Source organism: Pipistrellus hanaki (assembly GCF_964339955.1).
Source record: "Pipistrellus hanaki genome assembly, chromosome: 16".
Taxonomy (NCBI): Eukaryota; Metazoa; Chordata; class Mammalia; order Chiroptera; family Vespertilionidae; genus Pipistrellus; species Pipistrellus hanaki.
The window spans coordinates 12,913,710-12,939,279 of record NC_140518.1 but is presented as its reverse complement, the minus strand read 5'-3'; the positions used below and the strand labels follow the sequence as shown (position 1 = coordinate 12,939,279).

Sequence of the window (25,570 nt, the reverse complement as noted above, 5' to 3'; positions counted from 1 at the left end):
TTCAGAGGAAGTGTCCCTTCCCCTAAACCCGAGTCAGGCCAGCCCTGTGTCCGCCCCACCCCTGCTGGCCTTGTCCACTTCCCCCTCGGGTTCCCCAGCTCTCCTTCCCTCCCCTGAGAGCTCCGGCCTGGAAAACACTCCCATTGATCCAGTAGCTCGAGGAAGGAGTGCTCCCTCCTGTTCTCTGGCTCCCTCCTTGGTCTACAGCCATAGCCGCCTCCTCTCATCTCCGCCCCCTCCAGACCTCCATCGTGGAAGCACCACTGGGACTGAACATTCCAAGGTCACTGGGTAACCTGCTAATTACCAAAGTCCGGTTTCTTGTCTCCTTTCCTATTTTAATGGGTACCCTGCCTCCCCCTTTCCTAGCAGCCCCCGATTAGCCTGGTCGCCCTTCCTCTCCAGCCTCCCCCTCCTCACTACGTGCACCCATCAGCCTAGGCTGGGATGTCTATGGCTCCAGTGAGCCCTCCAGCCCTCACTGCTTCCCCACAGGAGGGTCTGGGACCCTTGTTCTTACCTGTAGACACGGGCTCCTTCACTTGAAGTTATGACCTGAATGCGTAGCTCTGGCCTTGACCTACGGTAAATTCTAATCCACCTGGCTGGATAGGAGGCAGATCTCACCAACACCCCAACTCGCACTGACTTTGGGCAAGTCCCTTCACTATGAGCCTGTTCCTTCTCTAAGAGGGGATTGGAGGACATGGTTTCAAGGGTCCTTCCTTCCAGTCCCCTCACATCCCTCCTGACCTGCTGCCAACACAGACCCCCTTACCTGGTAACTCATTCCTGGTCTAAGACTGGCTGCCTTCCCACTGTCCTGTCTCCTGGCATTCGCTAACACCTGCCCCCTTGGCCAGCCACGCCAACCAATCCCACGTCCTCCTACTCACTCCCCCTGCTGACTGTCCCACACCCACCCAGCCTCCTGGGATTCTCTGCATGCCCCCTCCCCCTCCGCCCGGACCCCATCCAGGCAGGCTGATCCGCTTGTGTCTGACCATAGTGAGTCTTCTGCTCTTGGTCTCTGACCTGAAATGCCCTCTCTTCAAGTTTATATTCCATATTCTCTCTGAACCCTGCCGTGTAAGCCTTCAGGCCACGGAGTTCTGAGTTCAAACTTGTGACCTTAGGCCAACTCCTGAAACTCAGTTTTCTTCATTGGGAAATGGAGGTAATAGTAGTTGCTGCCTCACTAGGAAGTCACAAGAATTAAATCAGATTGTTTGAGAGGCCCTGGGCCAGAGCGTGGCACTCTGAACCCTCAATAATCACCACCACCACCCGCACAGGCACAGCTCACACGCCTGTGACCTAGACATTTCAATAGCGTTCATTTTCACTCACCTCCCACCTCGGATGGCTCTCTGACTCGCAGGCTCATCTCCAGGCTAACTCTGTGGAGGAAGCTGCTTGGGGCTCTGTGAGTCACCTCCTACCGGGGTCCCCACTCTCTGATGGGCGGATTCCCAGAACGCTAGGAGATCCCTGAGGTGGGAGAGGAAACCTGCACACCCTCCCCCCAGCACTTGCGCCCTCATTCCTGGTCCAAGAATGAAGCTCAAAGGATGGGGTCCCCCTCCCCCAGGGTTTTGGCACCCTGAATGCCTCCAACCCCCTGAGGCAAGGGCTGCAGAGACTAAAGAAGGAGGCCAGTCAGAAAATGGGGGGAGGGGGGGGGGCCTGAGGCTCCCTCAGAGAAATATTCAATCACAAGAGCGGTTCTCCGCTGGAGGAAAGGCAGACGCTGCTGGGATCCGGGAGAAAACAATGAGTTCCCTGTCCCAGCACTGTGGGCCTTTCTGCTGCTCCCCACCCACCAGCACCACCGCACCAGGCACAGTCTCTCCCTGCTCCGGGCAGAGTGGGCCCTCGGTCCCCAAGCCATAAGGAGTCCCTTGGGCCCTGGACTTTCTCCTTGGCCTGAAGACCAACATGGATGGAGCGGCCCCTTCTGTGCACCAGGCACTGAGGATAAATTAGTCCCGAAGCTCGAGTCCCCGGCCGCTCTGAGGCTCATCCCTTCCCTGTGAAGGAGGCTTTCACAGATAAGGAAACAGACTCAAAGCGGTTGGGGGACTTGCTCCATGTCACAGCCATAACCGGGATTGGAATCCCAGCCCCCGTGCCTGGTGTAGGCCCCACAGACTGGGCTCAGGGTCTGGACATCCTCCGTGGGCAGGAATCGCCACCCGTCGCTTTGCCCCCGGACTGAGGCAGCTGAATCCCCACCCCACCCCTTACCTGCAGCTGCTAGACTAGCTAGGTCTTGGCTCACCATCAACCCAGCGTGGCCCCGTGCAGAAAATTGGAGGGAACCGGCCATGGGGCAGGAAGGACCAGAGGCGGCGGCCCCAGAACTCCCCGGAGTGGGGCCTAAGGGAGGTCGGGACCAGAGCCTAAAGCTTCCTCAGCAGGAGGGACCCTGAGGGTGACAGCAGACAGTGGCCACCAACCTTTACTCTCTGGGTTCCCAGGCCTCTTGGGAGAAACAGGCAGTAGGGCAGAGGCACCCAAGGAGCCCGCCATTGTGGTGGGGTGAGGTGGGTTTAGTGCATGAGGGAATTGCAACAGGCTTCCAGCCTGGGAGAGGTGCGCTGTGGCAGAGCTGACATGGAAGACAAGAAGGGGGCCTCGGGCTGAGGAGTGGGATGTGGGCAGATGAGGGCCAAGATGCCCAGTGGGCCTGCTTCGAGCTGGGAACGCGGGAAGATAAGGAACTCTCGGGCCAAGGACCACAGAGTGAGCCTCCACTGGAGCTGGCCCAGAATGCCAGAGAGAATCCCTCTGGGGGTCCAGGAAGGTCTCCCCAACAAGAAGCCCAAGGACCCTGGACACAAATGGTAAGGATGTGCTCAGTCTGGGAGGCCCAGGCCACGGATTGGGCTTGCTGTGTGGCCCTGGGCATGTTGAAGGAGAGGATCCGGACTCCCGCACGCCCAGGGACCTCCTTTGTGAAAGGACAAAGCACCTGTCCCTTTGGGAGGCACATGGGATCGGGGCTTCCTGACTTGGCCTGGAACTGGGCACAGGTGGGGCAGGACTGATTCACCCCAGTGCTGTGTGGGGGGAGGAGGAGGGGAACAGATGGAGCAGAGGGACCAGTCTCCTCTAGATCCAGGTAAAGGGCAGAGGTGGGGTAGAGGGGGCCAGAGAGGAGTGGGGCCCGGAGAACGGAGTGCCCCTCTCTGACCAGCTAGTTATAGGACTTTGGGAAGCTCCAGCAGCCGCTTGGAGCCTCAGTTTCTCCATCTGTAAAATGAGGAGCACAATCTCTCCCTCCTGGGTAATTGTCAGGGAACATCACACAGTAGGTCCTCATCTCTGAGAGGCCCCTCAGCCCTAAGAGGTTCCCAGAGCGAAGGAACAATGGTCTCCGCCTTCCTGGGCATCTGGGTCTGCAGTGGCAGGTGGTTGGAGGGGAGTCACCCGCCCCCAGCATTGATGTCAGTACTAGCGGGAACTCGCCTTCTCACTTCTCCTGAGCCCAAAATAGAACGAGGGGGGCTGCCACCCGCCGCAGGCGGCTCCCCCATTCCTCAGGAAAGCAGGCACCCAGGAAGGGGTTCCCTGCCGCCACGCCTCTTCCTCGGTGACCTGTGGTCTCCCAGGGCGGGTTCAGGGAGTCTCTGGCTTTGGGCACAAGGTCAGAGCGGGGGTGAGGGGCCTCACCAGGGGTACCCACTTCCACCACCTCTCCCTCAGCTCAGTCTGTCAGAGATCCCAGCCCCCCATCAGGGACCCATGTAGCCCAGGGGCTCAGCCGCGGGGCTGGGGTGCAGGCAGTTCCGGTGGTAGGCTGGCAGGACAGGTGGTTTGCGGGCGCGGCAACCTGGTCCTGCTAGAGAGGGAAAGCTGGGGGCTCCACAGGTACCTTCTGCCCCTCAAAGATTTGGGCTGACAAGGGAGGGGCATGGGAATGACCTGGCTAGTTCGGAGGATGTTTAGGGGAAGGATTGCAATGCCCTGGGTGAGGGACCGGGAGGCTGGGCAGGGTTCGGGGGCGGGGGGGGGGGGGGGGGGGGGATCTGTCCTGGGCTCAGGGACAGGAAATCCTGAAGCCCTCCGGAGGCCGGGTCATCTCCGACCAGGAAAAGGCGCCTGTGGGTGGGAAGGGGTCAGGACGGAGGGTGGGGCGGACTCCACAGGGACCTGCTCCTCCAGGTGCTCAGAGATCTCAGAGGGTCCGCCGGCCGTTAGCCAGATGAGCCTCTGCCCTCCAGTCCAGTCCCCCCTCCTCACCCCCCGCCCCAAACCTTTCCGGCTCCAAAAGCCTCTGCCGGCGGACAGGGGGTTTGGGGGTCTCGGGGCTGGTCCCTCCTCCGTATAAAGGGGGGACTGGGCCGAGGCCAGCCACGCCCCCGCATCCCCATCGCACAGGTCCCCGGCACCGGGTCAGAGCCCGGGGGGTCCGTGCACCCCGCCTCCTTCCCCCAACACCTGCCGGTCCCCGGAGCTCCCCTGGCTAGGGACCGATCGCCGAGGAGGGGGTCGCGCGATGGGAACCGGTGCGCCGGCCCCGCACCTGCCGGGGAGGCCGGGGCGGAGCGGGAAGGCGGCCCCGGGGCGGCGCCTCTTTTGTCCTCCCGTCGCGGGGCCCGGGCCTGCGGGCTGGGGGGGCCGGGGCGGGGGCCGGGGGGCGGGCCCTGCGCTCACGTGCTCCGGCTCCTCTTAACCCGGCCCGCGCCGCCGGGATGGCCGCGGCCGGAGCGCTCTGAGCCCGCGCCTCCCGCCGCCGCCGCCGCCGCGCCCCCGCCCGGCCCCGCAGCCCCCGCCGCTGCGCCTCCGCCCGCGCCCGCCGCCCGCCGCCCGCCGCCCGCAGCCCGCAGCCCGGGGCCGGAGGAATGAACGAGCCATGAGGCTGCGGCGCGGGGCGATCGCGGCGCTGCTGCTGCTGCCGCTGCTGCCCACGCCCGGTGAGCGCCCCCGCCCCGGCCCCGGCCCCGGCCCCGGCCCCGGCCCCCGCCCCCGCCCCCGCCCCCGCCCCCGCCCCCGCCCCGTGCGGTGTCCGCTGCAGCCTCAGCTCCCGCGGCGCCGGGAGGACTCGGGTCCGAGCGCGGGCGGTGGGGGCGGGGAGCAGGGAGGACGCGGACACCCACCTGTCCCCTGGCCCGCCCCGCCGCCGTCCCGGCCTGTGGCCAGCGGGGCTGCCGGTCTCTGCGGGTTTGGGGCTGGGGCGGGGGGGGGGGGCAGTCGTGACAATGGGGCAGAGGGACGCTCCGGCCCCCTCCCCACCCTCCGGACTCTCCCTCTGCAGGGCAGCTGCCTCCTCCCCCAGGCCGCCCCGGGCAATGCCAGGGTGGAGGGTGGAGGCTGGGGGTGCCCAGCCCATTCCCAAGCCTCCTGCCCCACGGTGGGCATCGGCCCATAGCCATGGCCTTGTCCCCAGGTCTGGGCGCCTGGGGTCCTGCCGGAGTCCTGCGTTGGAGGGCCGCCCCTCAGCGGCGGGGCCCAGAAGTGCCCGAGGTCACGGAGCCCAGCCGGCTGGTGGGCGAGAGCTCGGGGGGAGAAGTCCGAAGGCAGCAGCTGGACACGCGAGTCCGCCAGGAGCCGCCCGGCGGCCCCGTGAGTGGGGCTGGGGGAGGCGGGGCTGGAGCAGGCCTCGGCGCCCGGGAGGCCAGGGGTGCGGGGTGCGGGGTGCGGGGTGCGGGGTGCGGGGTGCGGGGTGCGGGGTGCGGGGTGCGGGTGCCGCCCGGGCAGCCGGCTCGGGTGCTTCCCTTTCGTGCCATGGGCACCCACCGGCCCGCTCCCGGCTCCTCCACCGCAACCGGGATGCCCTGCCCTCAGCGCCCTGGAATGCCAGGGCTCAGTCCAGCCCGGGTCAGCCTCCTGCCGGCCCCCACCCTCTCCTGCCAGAGCAAGTGGTTCTATTCCAGTCGGGCCTTGGGGAGGGCAGGGAGGGCCGGGAGAGGCATCTGAGGGCCTGGGACCTGGGTTCCTGGGCTCTTGCCACAGCCACCCGGAGTGGGGTTTTTCCGAACGGCTTAGTGCTTGCTCCTGCCTCGGTTTCCCCCTTGCGCTGATAGGCATATTGCTCTCCTTCCTGCCCTCGCTGCGGGTGGGGCCTTGGGAAAAGGTTCCAGGCCCCACGCACACCCACAAATGCCACCCCACCACCCCCACCCCGTCCCTTTCAGCTGCCAGGCCCCTCCTGCCTCCCAGAGGAAGGTTGGGAATGAAGGAGATTAATTGCAATTAATAATTAATTAATATCATGTGAATAATAATCACCCAGATGGAATATTCATTCAGCACGCCTTGCCTTGGCTCTCCAGGAGCTCGGAGCTGAAAGTTAGCCAGGCCTGGGGGCGGGCGGAGGGCGGGCTGGGACGGGAAGGGCTGGCAGAAATAGAAGGAGACTCGGAGGAGGCCTGGAAGTTTGGGTGACTGAGTCTCGGAGCGGTGGGAGGCCATTGAGCTGGGCAGAGGGAGGAAGGGGGAAACGGAGGCTAGCATGGTGGACATCTGTCAGACTGGCATCTGGCCCTGCCTAATGCACTTGGTTAAAAGCCCTGAGCGGGGGGGCGGGGGGCTGGGGGGGTGCAGGGACGGCACTCGGGAAATGGAATGGAGCAGGAAGGCAGCATGCATAATAGATGGACCATCACTCAGGGCCGCGCAGAGTGGGGGGAGGGGAGCTAATGGTCCTGAGCAGCAGGCCTGGGGGGGGGGGGGGAGAGGGAAAGAGGTGGAGGCCGCCTTCAGCGCCTACCCAGGCTCCCGGGGGGCGGTAGACGGGCAGTAGGCATGGTCCCAGTCTGACTCTCTTCCCTCGTGTACCCCCACCTGTGAACGGCACGCCCACGGCTGTGCTGGCCAGGAGTTGACTGCGGGGCCTGAGTGCCAGGACTCCTGGCTGGTGCGTCGGGGATGTGCAGAGAGGGCAGTGGGTGATGCTGCGGTGGGGTCAGAGGAAACAAAGAGAAAGCACAGGCCTGAGAGGGAGGAAGAGTGGGTGCTTCTTCAGCACGGTCCACCAGAAAGGGGGCCGTTCTGGGCGATAGTGCCTGTGCGTGTGGGGAGAGCGGGGTGGGCCCCGCTGGGCTGAATGGACCGGGTGTGCAGAGGAGGGGGAGTCTCTGTGGGTGTCGCTTAGCTGGTGAGTGGGTGGCATGGGTGATGTGTGTGTGAGTGATCCCGTCTGAATATACCCAAGGGGCTGTCTGAGGAGGTGGGGGTGGAGGGTGTGGGTCTGAGGCAGTGGTCACCTCGGGGGGGGGGGGGGGGGAGAGTCTCTCTGGGATTCAGCCTTCACAGTTATCCCTCTGCAGCCTCCCCAGGGAACTTACTCATAGGCTGACCTCTGTGCCTCAGTTTCCCCTTAGGTGGAATTATTTTTATTTTATTTTATTAATTTTTTACAAACAGGAAGAGAGAGAAACATCGACCAGCTGCCTCCTACACTCCCCCCACTGGGGATGTGCCCACAACCCAAGGTACATGTCCTTGACCGGAATCGAACCTGGGACCCTTCGGTCCACAGGCCGATGCTCTATCCACTGAGCCAAACCAGTTAGGGCTCAGGTGGAATTCTTCCAAGTCTGTAAGGCAGGTAACTTTTGTCTGCCCGTTTTGCAGATGAGCAGACAAGTTAAAATAACTTGCCCAAAGTCCATCAGATCCTCGGAAAACAAGCAAACAAAAGAAACAAAGCCAATCAGATCTTAAGCAGTGGAGTCCTTTTCTCAAGGCCAGCCACTGCCCACTGCCCCCGGGGCTCTGGGCTTCGGCACTGAGGGCAGGCCCCCAGCCCCACCCAATGCAAGGTGGAAGGCCAGGGAGACAAATGAACATTCCGGAATATTCCCCAGGACCAGGAGACGTGGCAAACCCCCTCTCTCCCACCTGGCGCCTCTCCCCGAGCACTTGTGGCCTCAACCTCGGGCCTGATGGTGGAGACAGTGCAACCTTGAGCCCGAGTGCCCAGCAGGAACGCCCTCCCTGGTGCCCGTGGGCTTTGTCCGAAGCGAATGCACTGGTTTAGGACCTCAGGCCACGCAAGGCGATGGCTCAGCAGCAAGACCCCCATCTGCTGTGGGTGGGTCAGGTGGGGAGCGTGGAGGCACGAGCGGGGCCGGAGCGCTAACCTGCTCTGCCTTGGGCTGCTCCTGGCGCCTTTCTGAGCCCATGGTAAGATCGGGATGATAACAGTCTCAGCCCACCCCTACAGGAAGCGGTGACAGGAAAGGGTTTGGTGTGCGAGGACTCCTGCCTTGGGGGGAGGGAAGGTGGCCAGGCAGGAATTAGAAGCTAGAGAAGTTACAATGTTCTGGGAACTTACGGGGTCAGGCACTCTTCTGCCTTTATATGTGTGTGTGTGTGTGTGTGTGTGTGTGTGTGTGTTTTTATTAATTAAAAAAATATTTTGCTGAAATCAGTTTGGCTCAGTGGATAGAGCGTTGGTCTGCGGACTGAAAGGTCCCAGGTTCGATTCCAGTCCAGGGCATGTACATTGGTTGTGGGCACATCCCTGGTAGGGGGTGTGCAAGAAGCAGCTGATTGATGTTTCTCTCTCATGGATGTTTCTAGTTCTCTTTTCCTCTCTCTTCCTCTCTGTAAAAAAATCAATAAAATATATTTTTAAATATTTTTATTGATATTTTTAGAGAAAGAGGAAGGGAGAAGGAGAGGGAGAGAAACATCAATGGGTTGCCTCCCTTATGAACCCCAACCTGGGCAAGTTCCCTGACCAGGAATCAAACCCAGGGAGCTTTGGGTGCATGGGGCAATGCTCAACCAACTGAGCCACACCGGCCAGGGCTGCGTTTGTTAATTTATTTTATCCTCACAACTCCAGGAGGTGATGCTATCACTGTCCCCGTTCCACAGATAGGGAAGCAGGCACAGAGAAGTGAAGTCACTACCCCAGGTCACACAGCACTTAAGTAGCAGAGTCAAGATTGATACGCAGATATCAATTGATATTTTTTTTTCCTTTTTTAATATATTTTTAATGATTTCAGAGAGGGAGAGAGAGAAACAACCTCAGGGATGAGAGAGAATCATCGATTGCCTGCCTCCTGCACTCCCCTTACTGGGGACCAAGCCCACAGCCCAGGCATGTGCCCTGCCCGGGAATTGAACCGTGACCTCCTGGTTCTCAGCTTGCCAGGGCTATGCAGCCAGAAGCAAGGGACCTGGGACCCACGGAGGCCGGGCTCCAAAGAAGCACTCCTAACCAGTGCACTGTCTGCTTCTGCTCAGGGGGATAGGGGAGGGGGGCACAGGGGACCCATTTTCCTCTTTGCAGCTGCTCTCAGCACCTCACTTCTGTCCGGAGATGTCGGGTCTGGAAGTGCAGAAACCTGTGGTCACAGGGAGCCCGCCGCTGAGGGGTGAGGCAGGAGGACAAGCAGGGCCGCAGTGGACCAGGGGCTGGCTGTTAGGAAAACGGGGTGCCGGTCCAGTGGGCTGCCTGAGATCAGTGGGCTCGAGAGGCGGCCTGCGTCCTGAGGGGGACCCTTCCATCCACACTAAACTGCTGGGTGGGCTGTGCTTGCCCCCAAGAACCCCAAACGCCCTCCGAGCCAAGGAGCGGGCAGGATGTGGGTACGAGAACAGGGCTGTTTGGGTGCAGGGTCCCAGGCCCAGGAGACTGAGCCAGCGGGGGGCAGGACCTCGGTCACTGGGCTGAGCTCCCAGGGACTGCGCAGACCGGCGCGGACTGGAGATCCGCCCTGCAGCCTCGGGCAGCGCCTGTGACCTGAGCACTGCCGCGAGGTGCGCAGAGGGAACGGTCACACAGGCGGCGGAACAGCTCCTCTCTGAAGGGCTGCCCCTGTGGCTTTGGAGCAGGTCAGGCTCGGGGAGGCCCAGCCCCCCTGCTTCTGACTGCACGGCCTGGGCAGGCCTCCTGAACCCCACCTTCCCCGTCCGTAAAAAGGGGCGCATCGTCACCTCCACTTTGCCCCGGCAGCTGTGAGGCTCAGGGATGAGGTGTGCCCAGGGGTCCTGCCGAGGACCCAGCGAGAGCAGATGCTCAGCGTCTGTGAGGCCCGCCCTCCCTCCTGGGTGTGGGGCCAGGTGCTGGCATGGGGGCTGCGTGTCAGAAACAGGAGCCCGGGCATTTGGGGGTTACCCGTCAGGCTCTGGGCGGGGTTCAGGGGAGCCACGTGAACCAGAGTCTCGCCTCTCTGGCCAGACGCAGGCCTGTGGGTTTGGCCTCCCCGCTGGCTGCCTGGGGGGACCCAGCTGTCCAAAGTCTGCCTTCAGAGGGACTGGTGACCTCTGAGGAAGGGACTCTGTCCTCAACAATGTAGGCCGAATCTGGTTATCGGAAACGCATCCGGTTCTCCTATCTGGGACTCCCGCTGCCCTGGGCAGGAGTGGAGCCTCCTTGCATGGGGAGCTTGGGGGGAGTTGCAGCTGGGGGAGGGGATTTCTCCCAGGTGGGCCCCTGCTTCTCTGGCTCCTCCCCCTCTGCCGCCAATTCCTGTTCAGCTGGGCCATTTATACTTCCTTCTTTTCACTTAGTATTATTACTAATCCTTGTGATAATAACACGTTAAAAAGGGCTTTTGCCGAAACCGGTTTGGCTCAGTGGATAGAGCGTCGGCCTGCGGACTAAAGGGTCCCAGGTTCGATTCCGGTCAAGGGCACACACCTGGGTTTCGTGCGATTCTAAGTGGGGGGCGTGCAGGAGCCAGCCAATCAATGATCTCTTTCATCATTGATGTTTCTATCTTTCCCTTCCTCTCTAAAAGCAATAAAAAAAAAAAAAAAAGTATTTTTAAAAAGGGGCTTTCATGTAATCCTTACAACAACCCTATTTCACTGCTGGGGAAACTGAGGCTCAGAGGGTATGCAGCTCACTCAGGCCTTCGGGTGCCTTTCTATTCGACATGGGCGGGGAGCCTGCAGGGAGAAAGGCAGGTGCAGCCTGTGCTCCGGGGCTAACGGTCGCCCAGGTGAAAGCTGAGTCCAGAGGTGAAGACCTGCCTAACCATTAGGACAGTGGTCGGCAAACTCACTAGACAACAGAGCCAAATATCAACAGTACACGGATTGAAATTTCTTTTGAGAGCTGAAAACCGACTTCTGAGCATGGGCCACGAAGTTTCAGTCACACTGTACGTGGGTGCCCGCCCACGGTATTTTGTGGAAGAGCCACACTCAAGGGGCCAAAGAGCCGCATGTGGCTCGAGAGCCGCAGTTTGCCCACCACTGGCCTAACGGCCAGGAGCAGAGGGGCTGAAGCCTCTGTGGGCTGTGGGGCAGCTTTGCAGAAGAGGGTGAGGAGGAGGAGGTCGAGGCAGGAGGTGGAGGCTCTGGAGGAGGGTTCAGGGTGACTCTGGGGGACAGTGCCTGGATGTCCACATTTCCTAGGGCCTTAGGGGACCCTGAAGAGCTTGTGTCTCCCCCTTCCGAGACCGACCCTGAAGGTCTGGGTGGAGGCCTGGCCTCCGTATTTGTATTTTGGGATTTCAGCGGGATCTTTGCCTCCTTCCCTCTTCACTGTGTGTCTGGTCAGGTCCGACCCGGGTGCAAGCAAGTGTCAGATGGCCGATGGGCTGGCAACAGGGTAGCCCTGGGGAGGGAACGTCATTCCGGCCCGGTGGCCACAGCTGCCGAGGCACCGACTCCGGCCTGAGAGTGAGACTTGACCCCGTATCTCCCCAGCGGGGCCCGGGCCGGTCACCTCCAAGTGTCTTTCCCGAGCCTCGGCCTGGCGTTTGTAAGGCGAGCACCAGACATCCCGGCCGGCTGGGATCGAATGAGCCGCAGCACGTGAGAGTCCGGTGGCCGGGGAGCCAGGGGGCAAGAAGCAAGAGCAGGGCACAGGGTCGGGGCCTAGCCGGCCGGCCACCAGCTGTGCTGAGCTGGGCCCGGCGGAGGGAGGGTGGTAGGGGACAGGGGAGGCTCCGGAGGAATGGTGTGAGGGGTCAGGGGCGGGTCAGGGGCAGGAGGCTGGCCCGGCCGGGAGCAGTCTGGCTTGGATGGAGCATGGGCCTCAAGCTTGCCTTGGATGGGGAGGGGGTCTTAGGACTCTGGTGCCAGCAGGAGCCCCCTTCCCAGGTGCCTGAGGTACGGAGACCTTGGGGACCGAGGTGGGTTTCCCTGGTCTTTCTCATCCTTCTGAGAGATATAACCCCCTCTTTGGATTGGAACAAACCTGCCCAGTTATTTGGTCTCCCCTGGGGGGCAGGGCTGGGGCAGAGCAGAGATGGTCCAGGCCACTGGGGAGAAGAGGGAAGCAGTGGCTACTTGTCCTTGACTTTCTAGTTCAAGTATGACCGATGCTCTGCAGTGTTTCCCAAAGTGTGGGACACGTCCCCCCAGGGGCACGGGAAGAGTCTGGTGGGGATACGTGCTTAGCTGCGCCTAATTCTACGTTCTCAGGAGTACAAGGGGGACTCAGCGTTACGAAAATTATAGAAGGGGTACACATATGTCAAAAGTTTGGGAAACACTGGTCTGGGGGTTCAGGGTGGAGCTTGGAGCCTCCGTCACCCTGGGATGGGGGGAGTCAGTGTCCTGGAGGCTCCGAGGGCTGTCTACCCACGCTCTGGCCCTTTTCCCCATCACACCCCCTCTCCCAGGGTCACTCCTGGATCCGGGCCATTTCCATGTCACCTCACCTTTGGGGTCAGAAGGCCCCGGAAGCTGATTTGCTAGGCTTGAATCCCAGCTCCACCACGTCTTGGTTTTATTTGTTGTTTTTTATTTATTTATTTATTTTTATTTTGTTGTTGTTTGTTTTTAAATATAGTTTTATTGATTTCAGAGAGGAAGGGATGGGGAGAGAGAGTTAGAAAAACCAGAGATGAGGGAGAATCATTGATCGGCTGCTTCCCGCACACCCCACCCTGGGGATCGAGCCTGCACCCCAGGCATGTGTTCTGACCAGGAATCAACCCGTGACCTCCCGGTTCATAGGTCGATGCTCACCACTGGGCCGTGCTGGCCGGGCTCCGCCACTTCTTAGATGTATGACCTTGGGCAAGTCAGCTAGCATCTCTGCGGCTCCGTTTCCCATCTGTCAGATAAGGAACGCAGTAGCATCTACCTCAGTGGGTTGTTGGGAAGATCAAATCTGATAAGACGTGAAAAGCATTTGGGACGGTGCCAGGCACAGAATAGCGGCTCAGGAGAAATCGAGGTGGTGGGTGAGGAAGCCAGCTAGCTGGGGACAGTGGGATTTCACGACCCAGGGCTTCCTTCCGCCCTGCAGCCTGCTCCTCCCCAGGGGAAGGCACACATCCCCCCTCTTCCCGGCCCAGGGGTGGGAGGGGGCCTGGATTCCAGTCTTCTTAAACTCCAGCCTCTCCCGTACTCCCCGATCTTTGTAGGACCGGAGGCTTGGGGTGGGACCCGGGACCCAAACCCTCCTGCCCCTTCTTGTCTCGGGGCGGCTTCCCTCTGGGCACACGGCTCCAAGTCTGGAGTCTCCAGCCCCCACAGTCAGCTTGTTCGGGCCTGGTGCGTTGTCATGACAACCTGGAGCCTCCCAGCCCCACTGCGAAGGCCCCTCTGAAAAATTTATCAGGAAAACTTCCGTGTTTAAAAATTAACCACGGGATTGAAATATTAAAGATGAGCTGCTTTGGGCAATGGAATTGGGGTACAGGAGCCAAGTTCTTTTGTCCTGACCGGGTGGCATCAGCCCATCACCCCAGCGTCCAGGGGCCCGTGGCCAGCTCCAGCCACTCCACCCCGGTCTGCAGAGTCCGAGGTCCTCCTCCCCAAACGGAGGCTGGGCCGGGGCAGGGAGGCGGGAAGGCAGGCACCGCGTCAGCAGGTTCCCAGGCTCACACTGCACCCCGTCTCCTGTTGGCCCCTTACCTGGAATACTTCAGAGGACCCCCCTTTAGTCCACCTGAGGGTGGGGCCCTGCCAACGTCGGGGAGGGTCTGGCCCGAGGTAGTGAGCAGGCCAAGCTGCCCTCTCCGTCCTGGCTGCTCCCGAGACCGACCCCGCAGAGTGTGCTGGCACCTGCCCCCAGGCTGCACACTGTGCCCCGGCCCAGAGGGCAGAGGGGGCTGTGCCCAGGTGTGCACACTCCCCAGGGAAGGAACGGGGTCTTTTAAAAAATATATATTTTATTGATTTTTTATAGAGAGGAAGAGAGAGGGATAGAGTTAGAAACATCGATGAGAGAGAATCATCAATCAGCTGCCTCTTGCACACCCCCTACTGGGGATGTGCTCGCAACCAAGGTACATGCTCTTGACCGGAATCGAACCTGGGACCTTTCAGTCCGCAGACCTACGCTCTATCCACTGAGCCAAACCGGTTTCAGCAGGAACAGGGTCTTATGCAAAGCATCTCCCCCCAAAATCAGTGGTCCCACAGCTGCCGGACTGGGCCCTCCCTTCCCCAGGGCTGCTCCCCAGTTCCCACCTTCAGGCCTCCCCAGGTGACCCTCCCTCTGCCCTCTGCCCACCCCCAGCCCGTCCACCTGGCCCAGGTGAGTTTCGTCATCCCAGCCTTCAACTCCAACTTCACTCTGGACCTGGAGCTGAACCAGTGAGTGCGGCCTTGAGCCTGGGAGGAGGGGCTCTGGCGGGTGCGGCCTGGGTGGGCCCCGGATGGGTGTGGGGGGGGGGAGACTGAGCCGGGGCAGGGGATCTCGATCGGAGCTGAGGCGGGAGGCAGGCCGGACCCAGGCCCACACGTGACCCGCTCCCTCCTCCTGCCCGCTCTGCTCCAGTCACCTCCTCTCCTCCACGTATGTGGAGCGCCATTTCAGCCGCGAGGGGACGACCCAGCGGAGCACGGTGAGTGACGCCGGGAGGGGAGGGGGCGGGTGCAATGAAAGGACCGGAGGCCACTGAGACGGGGTCTGGGGTGCACTTGACGCTTGGGGTGGGCCTGGCCCCTCAGGGCCCTCCGTTTCTCCCAACCTCTCGGTGTTGAGGGTTGCAGTCATGGTGGCACACCAAAGGGTAGTAGAGCCCTGAGCCCCCCTTGCTCAGCCCCCGAGGCCTGAGCCCACAGCCCTCTGCCCAGCACGGAGGCATTCAGGCACCTCCCTGCCCCGCGCCCAGGGTTCCGGGAGGGGGCTGTTGGGGAAATGTCCGTCTGCTCAGCACCGAGGCCCTGGGGATCCCTGGCTGCTTGGGATACTGGGGTGCCAGCCCCGGAGGCCCCGGGACCCAGCCAGGATGAATGAGCGGCTATAAATAGCCCGGTCAGTAACTGGAGCACAAGTAATTGTGCAGGAATCAGGGGGAGGGGCGGCCGGTCCCCTCGGACCCGCGGGCCGGGCCGGGCCGGGACACACGCTGCTCGCCACTCCTCGGACCCAGACCAGGTGTCCCGGGGCGGCCCACGGAGGCCGTGGCATCTGTGGACACACCACGTGTGACGGCGTGTGGCACACAGCAGGTGCTCTGTGAATGCTGTCCTTCCCAAAGGAGTCTGGGGCCGGGTCTCAGCCTAATAGGTAGTTAAGAACCACAGAGGTGGTCCAGCGACCTCACTTTGTAGGTGAGGTGAGGGAGGCCCCGAGGGGGCAACAGCCAGTCGGGAGTAGAGCCAGGCGGTGACACCAGGGGTGCCCAGGCCGCAGCACCTGCGCGCGGGGCACCTGCAGCGGCCCTCCCGGTCCTCCCCCCTCCTGCCAGGGCCCGGGGCATGTCCGCTGACGCGCTCCGCTCCTCCAGGGGGCCGGAGACCACTGCTACTACCAGGGGAGGCTCCGAGGGAACGCCCACTCCTTCGCGGCTCTCTCCACCTGCCAAGGGCTGCAGTGAGTATGGGGGTGGGGGGCTGGGCGGCCGGGAGACGCCTCCAGCCCCGGCCTGGGGCCTGGGGCTGGGGCTGGGGCCTGGGGCCTGGGGCCTGGGACCTGGGCCTGGGGCTGGGGCCTGGGCCTGGGCCTGGGGCCTGGGCCTGGGCCTGGGCCTGGGGCCGGGGCCTGGGCCTGGGCCTGGGGCTGGGGCCTGGGGCCTGGGCCTGGGGCTGGGGCCTGGGCCTGGGGCTGGGGCCTGGGGCTGGGGCCTGGGGCCTGGGGCTGGGGCCTGGGGACGAGGGGAACCGCCTCTCTCTCCGCAGTGGGGTCTTCTCGGACGGGAACTTCACCTACATCGTGGAGCCCAGAGACATGGCCAGGCCTCCGGGGGCCGCCCCGGTGAGCACTCCCTGTTCCCTCATCCCGATTGCTGTCCCTGTCCCCTCCTCCCCCCGGTAACCTCAGCCTCACTGCCCTCCGTGACCGCAGCTCTGATTCCCTGCCCCTGCCCCAGCTCCAGTGTCCCCCCTGGCCCCCAAGTAACCTTCCACTGGGATCCAGTGTCCTTCGCCCTGATCTCTCAGGGCGCCCCCAGGTCTTGACCTGGGAATCTGAGCATCTGCGAGATCAGATCTGACATGGGAGCTCTGGCCAGTTCTGGGTCACTCTGGCCGGGGGGGGGGGGGGGTGAGGGGGGGGCTGGAGCTGTCCCCGCCTAGCTGGGCTCAGAGCCTTCTAAGAACTCATCTCCCCTCATACAGGGACCCCATCCCCACCTCATTTACCGGACCCCCCTCCTCCCCGCCCCCATCGGATGCCGGGAACCAGGTAAAGGAGGAAAAGGGGGGCTGGGGCGGGGCTGGCTGTGCCTCTCTCACCTCTCCCTTCCCCCAGACTGCCTGTTCGCCGCCCCTGCCCGTCCCGCTCCTCCGGACCGGCCGAGGCTGAGAAGGAAAAGGCAGGTACGGGGCCCGCACAGACCTCGGGCTGCAGAGACCTCAGGCTGCGGTCCAGAGCAGGAGGACACCCCGCCGCGGCTGGGGCAGAGAGCTCAGGCGGGTGTGGCTGGGGCCGGGGAGCTATCCCATGGCGGGCTAGCAAGGGCTGCCTGCCCCCAGACCAAGGCTGGGGAGGGACGGTGCCCCTGCCGGGGGGCTGGCCTTGTCCCGATGGGTCCGGCTCCCTAAGTCCGTCCGTGGCTCGGCCATGACGCCAGGCGTGGACGGGACTGATTCCAAGTGCCCACCCCCCCACCCAGGTCCGCCGGGGCCACCCGACAGTGCACAGCGAGACCAAGTACGTGGAGCTGATCGTGATCAACGACCACCAGCTGGTAAGGTGCCCGGCGGGGGGCTGGGGCGGCTCCGGGGGGGAGGCCAGCAGCAGCCTGGCCCTCCATCCACCGCGCTTCCTCCAGTTTGAGCAGATGCGCCAGTCCGTGGTCCTCACCAGCAACTTCGCCAAGTCCGTGGTGAACCTGGCGGACGTGGTGAGCAGCCTGCCTCTGCCCTCCCTCTCCCCCAGGCCCCCCTCCGGCCACACATATCCTCGGGGTGAGCAGTGCAGGGCACTGCCAGCCACCGAACCCCACTTCCTGGAAGCACAGACGGAAGCCCTCCTCCGGCCTTGCCCCCCACCCCCACTCCCCCCCTCCAGCTCTCTCCCCACCTTCTCCCATCTGGGCCCAGATGTACAAGGAGCAGCTCAATACCCGGATAGTGCTGGTCGCCATGGAAACGTGGGCAGATGGGGACAAGATCCAGGTGCAGGACGACCTCCTGGAGACCCTGGCCCGGCTCATGGTCTATCGGCGTGAGGGCCTGCCTGAGCCCAGTGATGCCACCCACCTCTTCTCGTGAGTCCATTCTCCCCCCCGCCCCATGCCAATGCATGCTGCCAGCCTCTGCTGGTGGCTCGGAGCTCAGGGTAACTGAGCCCCTGCTCTGTGCCAGGAGATGGTACAGCCTCTGGGACTGGTCGGTCTTCTCTTGTCCCTGCCCCCAGCCACCTGCCCCAGGCCGGGCATCTTCCCCTAAATCTTAAGTCGATGCCCCTTTTCCGTGTCCCTGGCCACTTCTGCCCATCTCCGCCCCTTCGTTGGCTCTTCCCTTTTCAAACTGCCCCACGTCCCTTCCTGATACAAGGTCCTTGCAGTTACAGCTGACCTAATGAGAACCGCTCCTGTGGCTCATGGGCAGACAAACCCAAAGAGGGGCAGGGGTTTGCCTGAGGTCACGCAGGCTGGCGTGAGGGCAATGCTGACCTCCCCAAGGAGGGGCTGTAGCTGGGGAGGCTCCTGTCTGCCCCTCACCGCCCACGGGAGCCGCGATGGGGAGGGCAGGAGGCTTTGCTGACCACCCTCTCCCTTCCAGGGGCAGGACCTTCCAGAGCACCAGTAGCGGGGCTGCCTACGTGGGAGGCATCTGCTCTCTGGCCAGGGGCGGGGGTGTGAATGAGGTGAGCGGGGTGGGGGCACAGCTGGGGCAGGGGTGGGAGGGCTGAGGGCGTGAGCCCTGTGCCTTTCGGAGGGATGTGAACCTCTTTGTGCTCCATATTTCTCGCCCCAAGTACGACAATATGGGGGCCATGGCGGTGACCCTGGCCCAGACGCTGGGGCAAAACCTGGGCATGATGTGGAACAAACACCGGAGCTCAGCAGGTACCGGCGAAGACCCCACGGCCAGCCCAGACCCACACCCAGACGTTCCGGAAGTGAAAGGGGTGCGGGGTGGGGGGCGTTGTTATCCACCCTCCTTCATATACACCTGTCTCACCTCTTAGGGGACTGCAAGTGTCCGGACAACTGGCTGGGCTGCATCATGGAGGACACTGGGTGAGTTTTGGGGAACAAATCAGGGGAAGGCTTTGGACGAGGAGAGTCCCGGAAGAGCACTGGGTGACAGTGTGGACTTAGTGGCCTCAAGAGGTCCAGCTGTCAGGACCACTCGGGATTCCACAAAACCCAGTTTTCTGTGGGACCCTGCACGGGAGACCCAGATTCCCCTGCGAGACTCCAAAACTAACCAGGCTGTAGTGCCCGCTGTCGCCACTAGGCGCCGCCAAAGCCTTGTTCCTCCTGGCGCTCCGACTCCTGGCTCTCGGAGTCCTCGCAGGAAGGGGACACGAGGGCGTGGCCCAGCCGCCCCCGCTAGACGGGCAGGCTGGAGGATGTCTGTGCAGTCTCCGTGCACACAGACCCTCAGCCTCCGCGACAGGGTGACCGAGTCCCCGGTGCAGCCCACCCCCCATCTTGAGAAGGGGCTGGAAGGGAAGGTGCGGGCCGGGACCCAGCGGCACCGGCTCCTCTCGCCTGCCCAGGTTCTACCTGCCCCGCAAGTTCTCGCGCTGCAGCATCGATGAGTACAACCAGTTCCTGCAGGAGGGCGGCGGGAGCTGCCTCTTCAACAAGCCCCTCAAGGTACCGGCCCCAGGGCGGGGGCGTGGGAACCGGGAACTTGGGTCGGGTCCCAGTCCGACCCCTGACCCGCCGTCCCTGACCAGCTCCTGGACCCCCCCGAGTGCGGAAACGGCTTTGTGGAGGCCGGGGAGGAGTGTGACTGCGGCTCCGTGCAGGTGAGCGCCCCGCGCCTGCTGGCAGCCGGGGAACCCGGGGGGTGGGGGCGCCGCGGGGAGGTAGCGAAGGAGGACCCAGGGGCTGGGCCTGGGCTCGCCGGCCTCCCTCCCTCCCCTTCTCCCCGCGCCCCCCAGGAGTGCAGCCGAGCGGGCGGGAACTGCTGCAAGAAGTGCACCCTGACCCACGACGCCATGTGCAGCGACGGGCTCTGCTGCCGCCGCTGCAAGGTGAGGGGGAAGGGGCGGGACCAGGAGGGCCCCCGCTGCTGACGATTGGACAAGGGGCGGGACTTAGTGCGGAGGAGCAGCTGGGGGCGGGCCAACACGAGTGGGCGGGCCTTGGAGCGAAGGACGCGCCAATGGGGAAGGAGAATGGCGGGGCGTGCGGGGCTGTTGTGGGCGGGGCTGCGAGGAGTGGGCGGGGCACTTGCTGAGAAGGAGCGGGAGGGCGGAGCCGGGATCGGCCCGGGGTGAATGGGGGCCGGGCGGCAGGAGCCGTGGGCGGTGGGATCACAGACCAGCCCTGCCTGAGCCCGGAAACGCATCCTTTCTCTCCTTAGTACGAGCCGCGGGGCGTGTCCTGTCGGGAGGCCGTGAATGAGTGCGACATCGCGGAGACCTGCACTGGCGACTCCAGCCAGGTCTGCTGGCCGGGCCGGCGCCCCCAGAACCCGGGGCGGGGCAGCCCCTCATCCCACCGCTCTGCTGTGTCGGGGCGAGGCTGTCCCCCGCACCCTCTGTTCCATTGCTGGCGTCGCCGCCGCTGATGAGCCTCAGTTTCCTCATCTGAGAAAGGGTGGTTCTGCCTCCTGGCTTCCCTCTTTCCGCTATAAACCAGTATCTGCAGTCTGACTGGTGTTCCCAGCGGTCCTGGCGTGTGCTAGGGGTCGGAGGGGATGATGATGTTAGTGAACATCTATCTCTTCAGTCCTTCCTGGCGCCAGGCATTTAGTTCTCCCGGCCCTGGGAAGGAGGGGCAGGACACGGGAGCCACCTGTACCACCTGAGTCCCAATCCAGACCTTTCTTTGTCTTTGACATGGAGGAACCCGGCCATGAGCCCCACTTGGGGGGCATTAGGCCACCCCTTCCCCTCCTCCCTGGGCAGCCTCCCCTCTCAGTCCCGGGGCCGCTCTGCTCAGTGCAGCCCCTCTCTCTGCAGTGTCCCCCCAACCTGCACAAACTGGACGGTTACTACTGCGACCACGAACAGGTATGCTGGTGTGCCCTCCCCCCCCCGCCCCCCCCCAGCGCCGGGCTCAGTACTGTTTGTGGCCTCCACTCTGACCACTCAGTGTGTCCGTCCCTTTTGTCTCAACCCTTTAGGGCCGCTGCTACGGAGGCCGCTGCAAAACCCGGGACCGGCAGTGCCAAGCCCTGTGGGGCCACGGTGGGTCTGGCTGGGTGGGAGAGGGGACTCTGGAGGACCCAGAATCGAGAGTCTGAGAGGGGGCAGGTCCTGGCTCACCATGCCCTCCACCAAACGTGCGGCCCCCAGGCTCGCAGGTCCCAGGGGGCTGGGGTCAGCCGGGGCTGGAGGGGCAGACCTGAGGCGGGTGGTTCTGTGACCGGGGTGACATCTCGGGGCGTCTCTTTGCAGTGGCCGCCGACCGCTTCTGCTACGAGAAGCTGAACGTGGAGGGGACAGAGCGCGGCAACTGCGGGCGCAAGGGCTCAGGCTGGGTCCAGTGCAACAAGCAGTGAGTCTCCCCGCTCTGGGCCCGGGGCTGTTTTGTTTGTTTGTTTGTTTATTTTCAAAGACTCTTCTAGGTCACAGTGGTCGGCAAACTCATTCGTCCACAGACCCACCTCTCAACAGTGCCACGATGGAAATCTCTTTGGAGAGCCAGATTTTTTAAACTTAAACTTCTAACGCCACTTCTTCAAAATAGACTCGCCCAGGCCGTGGTGTTTTGTGGAAGAGCCACACTCAGAGGGCCAAAGAGCCGCAGTTTGCCGACCACTGTGCTAGGCTATGCCCATGAGTCCCGATGGGAGAATTCGTAAAATAAAAAAACAGGGTGTGGGGAGAAGGCGCATCAAGTTAGGTCAGGGTCAGACGTGGGACTCGCTGCCTCCGCCCCCCCCCCCCCCCCCCCAGGGACGTGCTCTGCGGCTTCCTCCTCTGCGTCAACATCTCGGGAGCGCCGCGGCTGGGGGACCTCGGAGGCGACATCAGCAGCGTCACCTTCTACCACCAGGGCAAGGAGCTGGACTGCAGGTGCGGGGGACCCTGGCCGCTGTGCCGGGGAGGGGGGCTGTGCCGGGGAGGGGGGGCGGGGAGGGGGGCTGTGCCGGGGAGGGGGGGCGGGGAGGGGGGCTGTGCCGGGGGAGGGGGGGCGGGGAGGGGGGCTGTGCCGGGGGAGGGGGGGCGGGGAGGGGGGCTGTGCCGGGGAGGGGGGGCGGGGAGGGGGGGCGGGGAGGGGGGGCGGGGAGGGGGGCTGTGCCGGGGAGGGGGACCCTGGCCGGGGAGGGGGGGCGGGGAGGGGGACCCTGGCCGGGGAGGGGGCGGGAGGGGCGGGGAGCACGTGCGGAGGCCGCTGTGCTGTGTCCCAGGGGCGGCCACGTGCAGCTGGCGGACGGCTCGGACCTGAGCTACGTGGAGGACGGCACGGCCTGCGGGCCCAACATGCTGTGCCTGGACCACCGCTGCCTGCCCGCCGCCGCCTTCAACTTCAGCGCCTGCCCCGGCGGCGGGGAGCGCCGCGTCTGCTCCCACCACGGGGTGGGTGCCGGGGGCTGGGGTGGGGGCCGGGGTGGGTGCCGGGGCCGGGGTGGGGGCCGGGGTGGGTGCCGGGGCCGGGGTGGGGGCCGGGGGCCGGGGTGGGGGCCGGGGTGGGTGCCGGGGCCGGGGTGGGTGCTGGGGGGTCGGGGTGGGTGCCGGGGCCGGGGTGGGGGCCGGGGCCGGGGTGGGTGCCGGGGGGCGGGATGGGTGCCCGGGGCCGGGGTGGGGGCCGGGGTGGGTGCTGGGGGCCGGGGTGGGTGCCGGGGCCGGGGTGGGGGCCGGGGTGGGGGCCGGGGCCGGGGTGGGGGCCGGGGGGCGGGGTGGGGGCCGGGGTGGGTGCTGGGGCCGGGGTGGGTGCTGGGGGGTCGGGGTGGGGGCCGGGGCCGGGGTGGGGGCCGGGGGGCGGGGTGGGGGCCGGGGTGGGTGCCGGGGCCGGGGTGGGTGCTGGGGGGTCGGGGTGGGTGCCGGGGCCGGGGTGGGGGCCGGGGCCGGGGTGGGTGCCGGGGGGCGGGATGGGTGCCCGGGGCCGGGGTGGGGGCCGGGGTGGGTGCTGGGGGCCGGGGTGGGTGCCGGGGCCGGGGTGGGGGCCGGGGTGGGGGCCGGGGCCGGGGTGGGTGCCGGGGCCGGGGTGGGTGCCGGGGCCGGGGTGGGGGCCGGGGGCCGGGGTGGGGGCCGGGGCCGGGGTGGGGGCGGACAGCCCGGAGGGCGCGGGGCCGCTCACCGTGACTGCCCCCCCAGGTCTGCAGCAACGAGGGGAAGTGCATCTGCCAGCCGGACTGGACGGGCAAGGACTGCAGCATCCACAACCCGCTGCCCACCGCCCCGCCCACGGGGGAGACGGAGAAGTACAAGGGTGAGGCCGCCGGCCGCGTGGGGCTCGGTCTGTCCCGGTGGCCACGCCGGCCCCTGCCAACCGCGCCCGCCTCCCCGCAGGTCCCAGCGGCACCAACATCATCATCGGCTCCATCGCCGGGGCCGTGCTGGTGGCAGCCATCGTCCTGGGCGGCACGGGCTGGGGGTTTAAGTAAGAGACCCTGCCCCCCACCCTCGTGTCCCGGGGCTTAGAGATCCCCTAAGTCGGAGCTCCAACACCGTGGTCCAAGCCAGACACAGGGTCTTGCGTTAACATTTCAGAAAATCAGTGGCTCCCATTTTAAAAACCCAAATATTTCCTGTGAACCATGCTGACTCCCAGCTTCTCTTGAAAAATGAGACAACGGGCCCCACAGGGCCTCAGTGTGATCCAGCCACAGAGCTGCTGAGCAGCACTGCCCAGCCTGGGCCGTGTCCGTTCCCTCTAGCCTCCCCCCCCCCCCCCCAGCCTGCAGGGCTCTGTGGGCGCCCGGTCAGGGCCCTGGAGCTGGGCTCGCACCCTCAGTGCACTAAGGAGGGACCTGAGGCCCCGGGCCACCCAGTGAGTGAGTTTCAGGGTCCAGACTCAGGCCCGGTCCCTCTCCCTGGGCTTGTCACAGTGTCCAGCCCCAGGGCCCCTCCCTGAGAGGAGGAGAAGGTCGCCAATGGCCCCTTTTCCTCTCTCCCGCCTGTCCGTGCTTGTCTCCTGAAGAAACATCCGGCGAGGAAGGTATGACCCAACCCAGCAGGGGGCAGTGTGACTCTGGCCACGTCCCCCTCCGCTGTGCCTGTCTCCATCTCATTGTCACCTCGCATTCTGTGGACGGAGCTGAGGGCTGGTTCCCCGCCCCCACTGTCCTCCCCTCCCTCCCCCGCCCCCCCCCCCGTCACTGCAGGGGTGGGAGGGAGAGAGTCCTCAGCCTGCCCTTGCCACCTCCTCTGGCCCAGCCGCCCCTCCGGCCCTGGCCCATGTGCTCCTGCTCTTCCTGCGGCCCCACCCCTCCCGGCCAGGGAGACGCTGGGGCTGTGCCCCCTCTCCGCAGCCCCCTCCCCTGGAAGGGAGCCTGCCTCTGCATCCATCTGTTTGTCTTCCATGTCTCCGCTGTCTGAGCTCCTGCCAGCCCCCTCCCCGCCAGCCTTTGACTCGCTGCCCCCAGGGCCCGGCTCGGGGCCCTCCTCACACGGTCCCCTCACACCCCCTCTCCCTTCCAGGTCCGGAGGTGCCTAGGTGCCACCCTCCCTCCCGCCTGGCGCCCACAGCTCAGCCAAGACCCAGGAGGCTGCCTCCACCGCCCGCGGAGGCGGCTCCATGCCATGTCTTCCGGGCCAAGCCCGCCCGCTCCTGGCCCCGTGGGGGGTGGGTCGGGGGCTGGGCCCTGCCCTTCACACCGCCAGGGGGACCCTGCCAGGGCCATTTCCCTGGTGGCCCCCACCCCACCTCCCGCGGCCCTGGCCTCGCACACACCTCTCCCGGTGAATGTAGCTTCCACCATCAGACCCCGGCTCCGGCGGGGAGGGAGGGCTGGAGGGCTGCCCCCCACCCCAGTCCCCGCCGGGCCGGCCCCTCCTCAGAGCCAGGCGGCTGGGCAGAGCTTCAGCTTTCCGGGACTAGGGAGAGGGGCTGCAATCTACCTTTACCAGACAAAACAAAGCTGAACCTTAGCGGACGAATGTAACTGTGGGGGTGCCGGGGCCAGGGCAGGGGGGCGGGATGTGAAATCTGGGGGGTAGGGGGGCTGGAGGAGCTGAGACACCGCTGTCCCTGGGGACGGCCCCGCTGGGCTCTCCTCCTGAACGGACGCCCCCTGCCAGGCGGGGCCGGCTCCTCGCTCCCTCCCTCCCGCCTCCGAGAGCCGTCTGAGTGCGGGTTCACACCAAAGCTGCCTGTTCTGTCCGCCCGGATGACGGGCCGGCGACCCCGTGGCCCCGGCTGTCTTTAACTCTGAACGGCCCTCCTGCTGTCCTCGCCAGGATGCGCGTGTCCGAGGGCCTACAATACAGGCCCTGACATCAGATGGCACCTTCCCCCTTTCGGGAGGGTGTTCTGGGGCTGACTCAGGGTTTAGGGGCCCCCTGTGTGGCCCAGAGGTCCCAGGCGGGCCCTCTGTTGGGGGGGGGGGGGGCAGTGCCTGGAGGGCGAGGGGCTCTGCCTGCGATGTGATGTGCGTAAGGAGGCGGGAAAAGGCAGGTCTCCTGTAGGATCCTCAGCTTCTAGAAAACCCCTCAGGCCCTGTCACACCCCTCCCACCGCTCCCCCAATCCCGGGCCCGGCAGTAAGTTTACAGTTGTTTCCCGTGGCCTCTGACGCCCGCCCGCCCGCCCGCGGCAGTGCCGGACAGGTGGAGGCCAGGCGCGGCTCCTCAGCCCTCCTCACCCATGTCCTGCCCTGGCCTTCCCTCTGGCCTCGCTCGGGACAAGAGCTCTGGAAGACCCGCCGGCAGGGGCAGGATGGGCTCAAACTACCTAGGATGAAAGCCACAGACGAACGGAGGCCCTCTCCCCGGGGATACCCACCCCCACGCAGCAGGGACCTCCGAACCCCCGGCCTTTGAGCGGCTGGTTTCAGTCCCTCCGCTCCCGGGGCATCTTTGAAGAGGAATCCTGGAGGAGAAGGCTCCCTCAGGGCAAACTGGGACTGAGACCCACGGTCGCCCTCCGGGTGGCTGGGTCCTGATACTGGGCTTCAGCTGGCACTGCCCAAGCAAGAAGGATGTGTGGAGTGCCCCTCTAGCCAGTCCTGCAGCA

General features: G+C 64.7%; 1 protein-coding gene across 7 annotated transcripts; it reads left to right on the top strand.

Moving 5' to 3' along the window:
* Nucleotides 1-4,783: 4,783 nt before the first annotated feature.
* ADAM11 (ADAM metallopeptidase domain 11) lies at nt 4,784-24,488 on the top strand (the record flags this gene model as incomplete). Of its 7 annotated transcripts, XM_084861792.1 has the most annotated exons (26): nt 4,784-4,919; nt 5,393-5,568; nt 14,393-14,469; nt 14,654-14,720; nt 15,609-15,694; nt 16,000-16,075; nt 16,438-16,638; nt 16,935-17,009; nt 17,094-17,165; nt 17,365-17,531; nt 18,049-18,133; nt 18,245-18,335; nt 18,458-18,509; nt 18,995-19,094; nt 19,178-19,249; nt 19,385-19,477; nt 19,810-19,890; nt 20,411-20,461; nt 20,575-20,638; nt 20,849-20,948; nt 21,350-21,469; nt 21,805-21,973; nt 22,712-22,826; nt 22,907-22,997; nt 23,538-23,555; nt 24,038-24,488. In XM_084861792.1, the coding sequence occupies exons 1-26, from the start codon at nt 4,859-4,861 to the stop codon at nt 24,051-24,053; spliced, it is 2,376 nt and encodes a 791-aa protein (XP_084717918.1). In that variant the 5' UTR covers nt 4,784-4,858. The 7 variants fall into 7 exon arrangements, with proteins under 7 accessions (XP_084717918.1, XP_084717920.1, XP_084717919.1 ...); XM_084861794.1 differs by lacking the exons at nt 5,393-5,568; nt 24,038-24,488 and having other exon boundaries at nt 16,438-16,504; nt 16,571-16,634; nt 23,538-23,693; XM_084861793.1 differs by lacking the exons at nt 5,393-5,568; nt 24,038-24,488 and having other exon boundaries at nt 15,570-15,694; nt 16,438-16,504; nt 16,571-16,634; nt 23,538-23,693.
* Nucleotides 24,489-25,570: the final 1,082 nt, after the last annotated feature.